Source organism: Cariama cristata, unplaced genomic scaffold (assembly GCF_000690535.1).
Source record: "Cariama cristata isolate BGI_N322 unplaced genomic scaffold, ASM69053v1 scaffold21677, whole genome shotgun sequence".
Taxonomy (NCBI): Eukaryota; Metazoa; Chordata; class Aves; order Cariamiformes; family Cariamidae; genus Cariama; species Cariama cristata.
Window position 1 is genome coordinate 26692 of NW_009625220.1, and position 11121 is coordinate 37812.

An 11121-nucleotide genomic window follows, 5' to 3' on the forward strand; every position below is an offset into this window, starting at 1 on the left:
AACAAAAGGGTAACCTGCATCACTTCAGCAAGAAACAGGAATTGCACTAAGCAGAATTTAATGCATATATTCCAGGCAAGACACATGAACCAAAACCTGTTACAGATTCTTCTGTAGTAGTAGTTCTGTCTGGTACCTTCTTGCATTGTCCCTAAGTAGTACAGAGCAGAGTTTGACCTGTTTTGCTAATGTGTTAAATTTTAAGCTTTCCAAGTTAGAAGTCGGGCATTCAAGGAACTTTAAGGCACATAAAACTAAGACAGACGGAGGTGGAAGAATCATGCTTCTAGATTATCTGATAATTCACTGAAAAATTAGTAATACCAAAGCTGACTTCAGAGGATTTCCAAAGAGAACAAAGTTCCCATTTCTATGTTCTACATAGAAATACCTGAAAAGGTAACTAAAACATTGTGATGCATAAAAAGGAATGTTGACTACTACCCTGTTGAACTGATTTCACTTCCATTTTATCCTAGCTGTAAAATACTATAAAATACTAAAAGTTGTATTTGAAACAATTTTAGAATTGGTGGGGGTTTTGTGTGTGTGTGTGTGTTTTAATTAGCTGACACAGTAGATTGTGGAGCAACTAATAAAGGAATCCTGATGATGATGAAAGCAGCAGCAATTGAAGCTGGGTGACAACAGGGAAGGTTCAGTTGGCACAGTTTTTCATCTCTATGCCATAGAGATCACAACGCTTCTGGCTTAAAATAGGAATTTGTTGACGTATTTCTGCAAGTTTCTTCAGATCTGGGAGGGGGGAGAAGAAAAAAACGCTATTAGAACAGCAGTCAAAAAGGTAATCTCCTGACTTGCTCTGAGCAGCTTCCATGGAGAACAGGTCTGTAGGGCACTGCAACTGAGCAGCCAGGGCTGAAGGAAGCCTCAGCTTTGCTCTTTCCAAAGGTGGCAGCTTCCTCGTAAGTAAGGAAACTGGAAGAGTATAGTCAAGTGCTGCTGCTGCTTGCTTTAATCTAGCAAAGGTGGAGAAGGGATGGGAACACTGCATCATCTGTAATTGCATGTGCAATTAAAAAAGCTTGTCTCTTCTTAGTCTCATGACCTGTACTCAAGAAAGAAAGCAGGAAAAAAAAAAAAAAAAACAAACAGAAAACCCTTTCCCCTTACCTTTATCTGTGTATATAACTGTTTCCTCAGCCCCAGCTTTGGCTATGACTTCACCCCTGCAAAATGAAGCACATTTGTTCACAGTATTAACAGGGAGGCGTCGAGGCATCAGTCCAGTTGCTGCTGTTTGTACACAAGGGAGTTCCTATCCTTGGTGTCTACAGCAATAAAGACAGGTCTGTCCTAAAAACAGCAGTATAATTCATAACTCTGGCATGATAAAAATGGCTTCCAGGCTTTACATGTGGCACATTTTGTATGTGACATACATACTTAAGTATGTTTCTGAAGATCAAGAATCATGGTAAGAGCAACTATGAGAACCAGTGCATGTGAGCATGCAATAGACCTCAAGGGGAAAGAAAGAACTTCACCAGGGACAACCGTATAAGGCAAAGACCAACGCTTTCTCCTTTCAGATCCTCCTGCCCTTTAATAGGAGTACGTTTGTACTCTGCATGACCTACTGAACAGTATTTGCCGTGTCTCCCACTAGGTGTTCTGTCACTGCTTTCATCATACAAAGCTGAAAGGCTCAAAACATAGATAAAGCTTTTCTTACTTTGCAGTCATCTGGAAGAGAACTACCGTGGATTTATTTGAAGGAAAAACAACTGCCTGAAGATTTGGTTGCTTTTGCCTCCTGTGTACCTGTGTGACTTCTGCTCAAGTCAGAATGTGTCTGTTACCTAGCTGAAGACATTCTTCTTGTTCTTTCTTAGGTCAAAGCAGTGGTGTTCTTTGAGGAAATGAAATAGTTTTGTGTAAGCTGTTTTAGACAGTTCAGTTCTGCACAGAGACTTACCATAATGCAGAGTATATAATGGCCTGAACTTCAGGGACAAGTTGAAACAGCAGCTTAACTAACGCTAAATACTAAAAGTAGCTTCTTTGCTACCAAAAAGAATACATACTGTTAAACTAGTTTTAGTTTCTGTCTTGTTTTTCCGTCAGACAGTTTTAAAGGATGATTTTGAGAAGGTAGACTTAAGTCTCAGGTGGTTTTTACCAAGAACTTACGACATTTTAAAGATTAGATGGAAACATGGGAAATGTGACTGTCAAGTAAAATATTTTTTAACCAAGAAAAGGTGCGTTTGTTTTTTTCTTCTGAACTCACCATGGATTTACTACAGTGCTGTGTCCCCAGGCAACATACGATGCTTTTTCATCTCTAGCAGGAGATACGGCAGCTACGTAAACTTGATTATCAACAGCTCTGTGTTTGCAGAAAGATGAGGGAAGGAAGAGGGAAAAAGTGAGAATTGTTTTTATATACCACCAGTTAACTAAGCAGAAGAGAAAGCATTCACTCTGAAAGGCAAATATATATCCTCCCAAGGACTAGCCAAAATTGTAAGTGATATGAAGGTCAGAGAAAGCAGTCGGAAAGAGAAATCTCCAGCGTTAGTGGGTAGAATGAATTACATGTTCATTCAGTATGTAGCAAAGTTGATTGAAGCTGACCAAATGAATAAATAATACTGCATTCAGGAATCTCTGGGTCTATTTCTATCTGTAACTAGAGCAGTTCTCAAATGATTATCAGCTCTTCTGTCTAGAAGTTTGTGTGTGAAGGATGCTTACAGAGCCATGGGGAAAAGGTCCTTGAAAGGGAGTAACTGCGGGTGGGGGGCTGGCAGAAGTAAAAGGATAAACATTTCCTGCTTTTCTCCTTGACAGCAAAATCATTTCGATGTCCCATGCAAGGCTTGAGGAATGGTGCAGCTCCAACAGCAGAGTGGCCCTGCAGCACCCCTTCAGATGTGTAGTGTCATTGGGAACACAAGAACAGTTCGGTTCTGTTCGCTCGAACTGCCTCTGGAACAGAGGGGTAAGCCTTTGCTTCGTTCTTACCGTCCCCTTTGTAGCAGTTCCCAATGAGCTGGTCCTGTTGTCAGGTTAAAAGCCCCTGGATATATCAGCAGCTGGCAGCCTTTGTTGGAAGGAAAATGAGAACCCAACCATCATTAAGGGGAACATGGTTTACCCTAGTGCAGCCCTTCACATTGAGACTCAAGGCAAGTTTTCTTTCAGTAGTGCTTGACCTCTCCCAAAATGGAACCAAATGGAGCCTGTCCATGCATGACACGGGTGATGACTTACATCAGCAAAGCCCTGGGTTACGTTACAAAGTGTGGGGATATACCCATCTCTATCAGCAAACGTGTATCAGGAAATGATTGTTACTTTACTCAAGGAGAACAGACACTCATTTGAATAACAAAGTCTTGGCCACAGGATGCATTATGTGTTACCGGGCAAGGATAAGAGTGCCTGATCACGCAGTACATACCACCCTGGAATGGCCTTAGCGCTAACCATGCTCCAGGAGGTGACCCAGCCTCACCTTTCTGTCCGTAGATTTGAGCCATCTCAGCAAATCTGATGTCATAGCAGATGCCCAGGCCCACTTTGCAGTATGCTGTTCTCAAAACACAAGAGACAACAGTCGTATCACTATCACAAGTACACAAAAGCAACCACAAGACTCCCTGTAGCCAACCTGCCAGCTGTTTTTTTTACATGTCTCACAGTATCAAGAGGAGCTATATTTAACTGTGTATCCTTATCTGTAACAAGCACTGGCTATTTGTGGGGGAGAATTCATGCTTCAGGATGAGAGGAAGACTATGAGAAGCAGTCTTATCTACCCTTTAAAAACAGCCATTTCCACAAAATCGTGTTATATCAGGTCTTTGTGTAATGTATTCCTCTCTGATTTAGCTGCAGGTTTTTCAATTATTTTCAAGAAAAGAAAGCACTCGCTGCTCTTCACAGACTAAAGAAACTACAGTCATGTACTTTCTTACAGCATGCACATTGCAAAGAGGAAAAAGTGACCATGAAGACGAGACTCTTTGGAGAGCTCAGTAAATGGGACATGTTAACTTCTGAACACTGGGGAGGGGCAGGAGGGGAGCAGGTGTCTTGCTTTTTTATCTGATGTGGTTGACTGAAAAATATTGGAATGGGATTTACAGTTAATTGTCTCCATTCTTATATCAACCAAACATGAAACAATGTGCCAGTGTAGCTGTTTGCTACACCCGTTCTTTTCCAAGCCATGTTTTACAAGAACCATTTTAAAGATATAATTGCTATAAAAAAATACAGTAGCTTCTTTTTAACAAATCAATAGGACCACTATTTATTAAGGGAAGTGCCATGATGTATGCTTCAACCCTTTCTACTCCTCTGTCCTTTTGCAATCATGTTGCCTTTTTACAAGTTTCAGAAGTGATCCATGCACTTAGAACAAACTTAAACTATATTTGCCATGGTTGTCAAATGCCTAATATAAATGCAATAGTCTAAAAATCCATTGCTGGGGAGGAAGAGGAAGAGAACTCCAAAATGACTGTAGTGTTATGAAGAGAGGGCTTCTCTTATACTCACGAGTGTCAAACACGGAGAAACTATTCCCTGCACTCAGTGTTTCAGACTCCTTGAATTGTATCTTCCCAGGAATATTAATGTCAAACAAATGAACCTGGAATTATAGTATGATTAATAACAATTAATAACAATTTCTCTGCTTGATATTTCAGCTTCTTTCTATTAGGCACATGTTTTCTAGCTACCGTTATCTAGACTACTCTTTTGTCAGGATCCCAACTAAACATTGTTTAAGATTGTGACATCTCCTAAAGATGATTTAAAGCAGTTTTCTTCTTTACAGAAATATACATGTCTAAGTGGTGGGGTGGGGGGGAGACTGGCCATTTTAAGCAACACATATAATCCCTGTGACCTAAGTGATGCACAAATCAAGTGTTTATGTTGCTTACCAAATAGAATGCCCTGTCCTTCTCCCATGCAGTAATAGAGAGTTGTTTAAAATGGTTAAAAATATAACAATTTGTAGTATGGTTCTATATCTTCTTCACGGAAAGAATCCCTGCGAAATAGCTAGATCTTGATCTAATGAGTAATTTTGCAAAAGAAAGAATACATTAAAATATCTTGAATTTGTCAGGATGATTTTAAAGTATGTTAAAGCAGATGATATTTTCCTTTCTAAGATTTGAGTCCCATTCCTGCAAAACTTCTCCAGAAAATACCTTCACCAAGTCATAAAGTTCCACGACTTCAGCTATGCAGATGCCTCTTAGGCCCTGCAGATAGTCTTTATCCCTCCCTTGCAATGGGAAGATTCTGTTCCTGGCTGGAGTTCCCTAATAATACAGCTATTTTAATACTATTGTTCATTCATGTTTACACAGTACGAGCCTGCACTCATTCTAAAAACAACTAGTGGGCTTGCAGACTGGTGGGCTATGATGGATGGAAGGCCACATAGTACTTCAGAAAGTGACCTAATAGTGTAGCTAAGTGTAAAATCAATTAACAGAATAAATTAATACCTGCACCCTAGAGGTATTTTGCACCACCTCATTTCTTCCAAGTAATCTTGCATTCTCTTTTTCCTTTTTCCTTGAAAAAATTAAGCTGTTGTTCACTGAATGAACGATACCTGTATGCACAGTCAGATTAACAGAGACTACACCCTACAGTTATGGATAGGAGGTAGCTGCTCAGAAGGCACAAAGCAATGTCCAGGTGGAAGACAACAGTAAGCAAGCATCTACCACAAACAACAGACACAGCAACTATGGAACTTGGACTTTGGTTGTCTGCACTAATCATACATATAGCACACAAAGTATGTAAAGAACAGTATTTATGATAACAGAAGAACTAAATCTATTGGGAACCTGAGGGAAAATCCTGATCCCACTTCAGTAGCACTATGCTTTAGGCCTAGACCAAGGTACACAGATGAGCTGGATCAGGATTTACTCTTTACAACAGTTTTCTCAGCATCTGGGAAAAGCCAATTATGCATTTTGTTATCCTTATCCAAAACAAATCTACGACCACCTTTGGAAGAGGTGTTAACATGTCCCAAATAAAAATGACATGCAACTTTACTGACAGTACACAGCTTATTATTAAGGCAAGATTCTACTAATTCACATCACCTTTAGGCACAGATGAAATAATTCATGCAACACTGCTAAGAAACCTTTTAATAACAATGTTACCTTCCTATGCTTTGCCAACATAGCACCATCAGGCCCAAAGACAGTACACGTATTATACAGCTTTCCACCATCCTCTTCTGGAATGGATCCTTTGTGGAGGCAAGAACAGAGATTTCCCCCAGTGTATTATATGGAATTTTGATCCAATGGCACTAATAGACATTGCCCATATTTCCCTCAGTGAGATGGTCATTAAGAGTAAACTACCTCCAATGAGATATATGCTGCACTCCTTTGCAACTTCTGAGAGCTTTTGTGTTGATTCCCCAGGGATCTTCTCTGCATACTCCTTAAAGTATTGGGTTCCATACGGAGAATTAAAGCACTCCTAGAATTAGAAAAAAAAGAAATTATGTTAAAATCCAGTGACACCACTGCAAGGAGATGTACTTGACCTTTCAAACTCCTCTCTATCAATGTTCTCATACAATCTTTAGTTACAGGTGTTTAGTTTACAGGAGCTCAATAAGCAAATCAGAAAATATCAGGAAGTCAGAGAAAATGCAGTGGGTGTGTTGGTGTGAATGCATGCCAAACAGAACATGAACGAGCAGTATCATGCAAGCTGCAAGTCACAAGGCTAGCACATTTATCAGTCTAGGCTCAGCAAGATCACAAGGGATGTTCTCATCAGAACAATGGACCAAGTTCCACTTAGCTCACTTGACAAGGTACAAGCTAAATAGATCCTCTAAAAACTGTGAAATGCGTGTGCTCATCCACACATTTTTAAAAGGACCTTTGCAAAAGCATGCATTTCTCAAAGTTACTTATTCTTTTGCTAAAACAATCCTTTAAACACCATTTCCTCACAACCGAACAGTGTCTTCTGTCCTAGGCTCTAGTTAAAGATTTGCTACCCCTCAGAATCAGGCATGCAATCTTTAGACAGTAAGATTAACAGCACAGTTTAGATGCCTAAACTAGGTAGCTAGGGGTATTTGAGATGCCCAAGATATCCAGAACTTTTACTCTGCGTTGTATTTGCCACCTCTGTGAGGATGTGAGACACGTCCCCCAACACTTTTTTGTCCCCTAAAGGAGTACAGCTGAAGGCCACAGATAGGCTGTCAAACAGTACCAGCACCTACTCTTCCGCAAGCCATTCCCAGCCCAAGCATCTGCCTTGATTGTTACGTTTGCTCACTGGAAGTCGTAACAAGACACTCCCCTCCCCCCCTACTCCCTAAAAAAAAAAAAAGAAAAAAAAAAGAATTAGTCAAGCTGTGAATTAGCACAACAAACATTTATGCCTTAACTGCTCAAGCAAACTTCTTAACAACTGTAGTAGATTCTACTAACTGGAATAACTGAACCAAAACTGGATGGCTGTTTTTGCCCCGTATACAGACACTGGGCTAGCAGGTGCCAGGTAACCCACAGCACAATTTGTAGATGGAGAAGGCAGGAAGGGAAGTCTCTGCAGGCTGTCAAACCAGCTTCCCAGGCTTTTGAAAGTGGGACTGAACTTCAAGGAAACAAAAGCAATGCCAGCTGCCTCCACCTTCATCTTGCTGCTTGCAGTGTCAATGCGGGTGGTACCGCAACCATGAACTCAAGAGAACAGGCAGAGCTCTGCGCAAGCTTGCGGTAGCAGCGCGTGGGGCTGTTGATGGAACAAAACTGCAGGCTGCACAGATCACCTAGTCCTGGGCTCTCCAAAGTGGTAAGAATACAGGGACAGATCCTTGAATTGCTTTCTATCAGTCTCTAGATTCAAATGGATTCTGGTTTTATTTCTTCCTCCATAAACATTACAAATTGTTTTTCTCTCACACATTTTTCCTGGTTCAGAAATGAAAAAAAGTTTAGGACATCAAGGCTAACATGTCTCAGGAAAACTGCCATATGCCTCTGCAGAGGTGTAGATATATAGTCAGTGCAAGTTACTTCTGTTCTTTACGTAGTGTGACTAAAAAAAAAGAGGAGAGAGAATATTTCATGCCCACATCCTAATGCCAGTACAAAATTTACCTCCCAAAAGTCTGGGAAAAACCTTGCTCTTGTTTGATAAGTTTTACTCTAAAAGCATAAATTATCATTGGCAAAGTGAGTATCTCAACTAAATAGGTCTGGAAAACTGAATGTTCATACATATGATGAAACAAGCAAATAATAGATAATCTCAATGTAGGAGGCCCAGCCAGAATAATCAAAGGTCACATTTGCAACACAAGAGCTGTGTTAGCACAGAGGAGCTGGGAAGGTTGCTTAATACTTTGCCTGTGACAGCAGGAGGGAAAACATTCTGTGTGTAAAACGTTCAGACCAAAAGTTCACCCAGAGGAGAACTTTGCACTCCTGAGTCAGATGCTGCAGCATACAGGGGTAACATGCATACCCCCCAGGAAAGAGGAAAAAAGCTCAAAGCTGCACTGGGAAGGTCACCTCGTTGCCAGCACACTCATCTGTGTAAAAATTCAGCATGGCAATCATGGCTGAAGTCCAAAAAATATATCAGAACTGATCAGTAATTTTAAGTGGCTATGTTCTCACACAAGTAAGTCACAAGAGAAATGCATTTTAATCATAATTCAGCCACAAATGACCTACTGGAAATGTCTTAAGTCTATTTTGTTTCTCATGTTCTATATAATCTGGAATGATTATGGCAAAGAGAGTCACTGTATACCTGTATTATTTCATCTTCACATCAGCATTCTTTAGCAGAAAATCACCTTTTCCTACTTTTCTAGCACAGAAGGCTTCTGCAAAGATTCAAACCACAGTTGTCACTTTTGTGAATTCAGAACATACCAATGATGGAATTACCTCGGGTTTAAACTGGCAAGAACTTAACCATAATCTTATACCACAAAAAAGACAACCTGCTTTTCCTCTTTTTTTGGCTTCTTGTTTTCCCCCCTCTTAAGTGTGCTGCTAGAGAAAACCCCTGGGTTTTTTCTTAATTTTCCTAATTTGGCACCTAAGCTATCCAGAGAGAAACAGGAATATATAGTGCATTAGTAACACTAGAAAAAGGTTTCCAAGGGTCTGAGGTGTAGGTGCAAAGCAGACCATGATCTTTACTCACAGGTAGAGCCACAACTTTTGCTCCTTTAGCTGATGCTTCTCTCACCAGTCCACAGGCTCGTTGAAGATTGTCTGATTTAACAGCAGATACATGAAGCTGAATAAGAGCCAGGCGGAAGTCTAATGGCAGAAAAGAAAAAAATCAGTCAGCAGAATTCCCCCAGGAAAAACTCTTCAAAATCTGAATTGACTAATGAGCATTTAACAACATAAATTTGCTTATATATTAACATATACACAAACCACTTCCAACCCATTTTGCAGTCTGTCTATGACTCTGGAAACAGTCTCTTAACACAGGGAGGACGTTCAAACCTAGGCTTGCTAATGGGAACCATACATGGCCATCACCCTGCTCAGGTCGAAGATCACAGAGTTCATGTGTTGGTAACACTTGGCCTAGGCAGTACCCAGCCCAAGTTCTAATGTAAGATACCGTGTGACAGAAAGGGACACCACTAGTCCCCTAGACCTGCTTCTTCCTTCCCAGTTTGCTACACACGTTAAACACCTATCTTTTTGTTGCGCCTGTCACCTGATGAGCACTGTGTGTCCTATAAAGGATTGGATAATCCCAAAAGCACCAAATATGGGAATAGTTTGCTTTTATCCCTTAAATCACACCCAGCCTGGGAAATAGCTATAAAAAACAACAAAGATAACATCTTTCCTGATAATTTCTTTGCAATTTAGTTTCTAGCCAAGACACAGTTGCAGGTGTTATCAACATTGTCTCTACTGCGGCTAAGCAGGATTTGTATTTGCAGGCTCTTAAAAGGACACAAGTGGAAGAGATCAAATCAAGTTTTGTGCACACCCCTTGGACTTCCTTCCATGATTTTCCTAGTACCTTGGGCAGTAGGAAAACACATCCTGATCAGGTAGAACTGTCTCCTTTAAAAAGAAAGAAAGAAAGAAGAAAAAAAAAAGCTCTGGCTTCATAAAGAAAAGTAGTCCAGTTTCAAAGCACCCCTCTTCTCTGGAAAACTCCCCTGTCATGCAAAGATCACTATAGGATAAAGAAAAGGCTGCAAGCAACACAGCCTTAGCGGTCAGGGAAACAGGAAGAACTGATTCAAGTGAAGACGAGATTGGGTGAGGAACAGTCAGGCAAGATATCTTTTTTCCTACTTTAGTTCTTACTTCAGGAGCTAAGCAGCTAATTTCTAGAGGTTAAGCAAATGATTAACTGCTCACTTTGCCACTCTTCACGTGAGAGACTCTTGAGAGGCTTTTGGCTTATTGAGTAAACAAAGCTTCGCTCAGTTTTTGAACAGGTGTAACCAAAGTTAGCTTCCAGACCCACCTCGATAACCATACTACAAATCTGTCTAAAACTTTCCCACACTTTAGCTGAGAGAAATTGGACACAAATATTTACATTTCAGTATAAATTCAGTTTAAAAAAACCCCAAACAAACCCCCAAACAAACAAACAAACCCCCAAAGAAACAAACCAAAAGATCATCTAGTAGGAAAAATTTTAAGTAACTTCCTTCCCATAATGTTTAAAACACCAGCAAACTGTTAATCTTATTTTCCCTATGCCTCAGGTTTGGAGTTTGTTAAAAGGCAAAATTACAGCCAAGTCACACCAGGATACATGTACTTGTGCCCACAGTTTTGTTTAAAAGCGTTGAGATGTGGAAATAACAGAAATAAAGAGAAATGTGCCACAGGGCTTCAGAGGATCTCTTCTTCCGGCCTTGCTAAGCTGCCTCAAAAACTTCTTTAAAAGCAATTCTTAGGATAAGCTTATAGCAATACAAACAGCCATCAGGTAAAAGTGTATCAGAGTAAAAGAATGGTTTGCATTTGTGTCACTACGAAGCATATCGTTTTTGGGAAAAACACCCAGAAGCTAAGCATGTCTGGTTTGTTCCGATCAGATGTCGTGACAGGCCGG

At 40.3% G+C, this 11121-nt stretch overlaps 1 protein-coding gene across 1 annotated transcript; it reads right to left on the reverse strand.

Moving 5' to 3' along the window:
• Nucleotides 1-658: 658 nt before the first annotated feature.
• NIT2 (nitrilase family, member 2) lies at nt 659-10087 on the reverse strand. Its single transcript, XM_009703535.1, has 10 exons — nt 10066-10087; nt 9217-9335; nt 6390-6510; nt 6183-6271; nt 4534-4627; nt 3485-3559; nt 2992-3070; nt 2255-2353; nt 1135-1190; nt 659-756 (listed from the first exon to the last, which is right to left on the reverse strand). The coding sequence occupies exons 1-10, from the start codon at nt 10085-10087 to the stop codon at nt 659-661; spliced, it is 852 nt and encodes a 283-aa protein (XP_009701837.1).
• Nucleotides 10088-11121: the final 1034 nt, after the last annotated feature.

Excerpts from the sequence above, each read along its gene's own strand:
- NIT2 (XM_009703535.1), bottom strand. The coding sequence starts at position 10,087 with ATGTGTTTTCCTACTGCCCAAG. Across the intron at positions 2,354-2,991 it reads GAACTGCTACAAAGGGGACG|AGCTGTTGATAATCAAGTTT; the intron begins GTAAGAACGAAG and ends CTGCAAACACAG. Across the intron at positions 1,191-2,254 it reads AGCACTGTAGTAAATCCATG|GGGTGAAGTCATAGCCAAAG; the intron begins GTGAGTTCAGAA and ends TTCATTTTGCAG.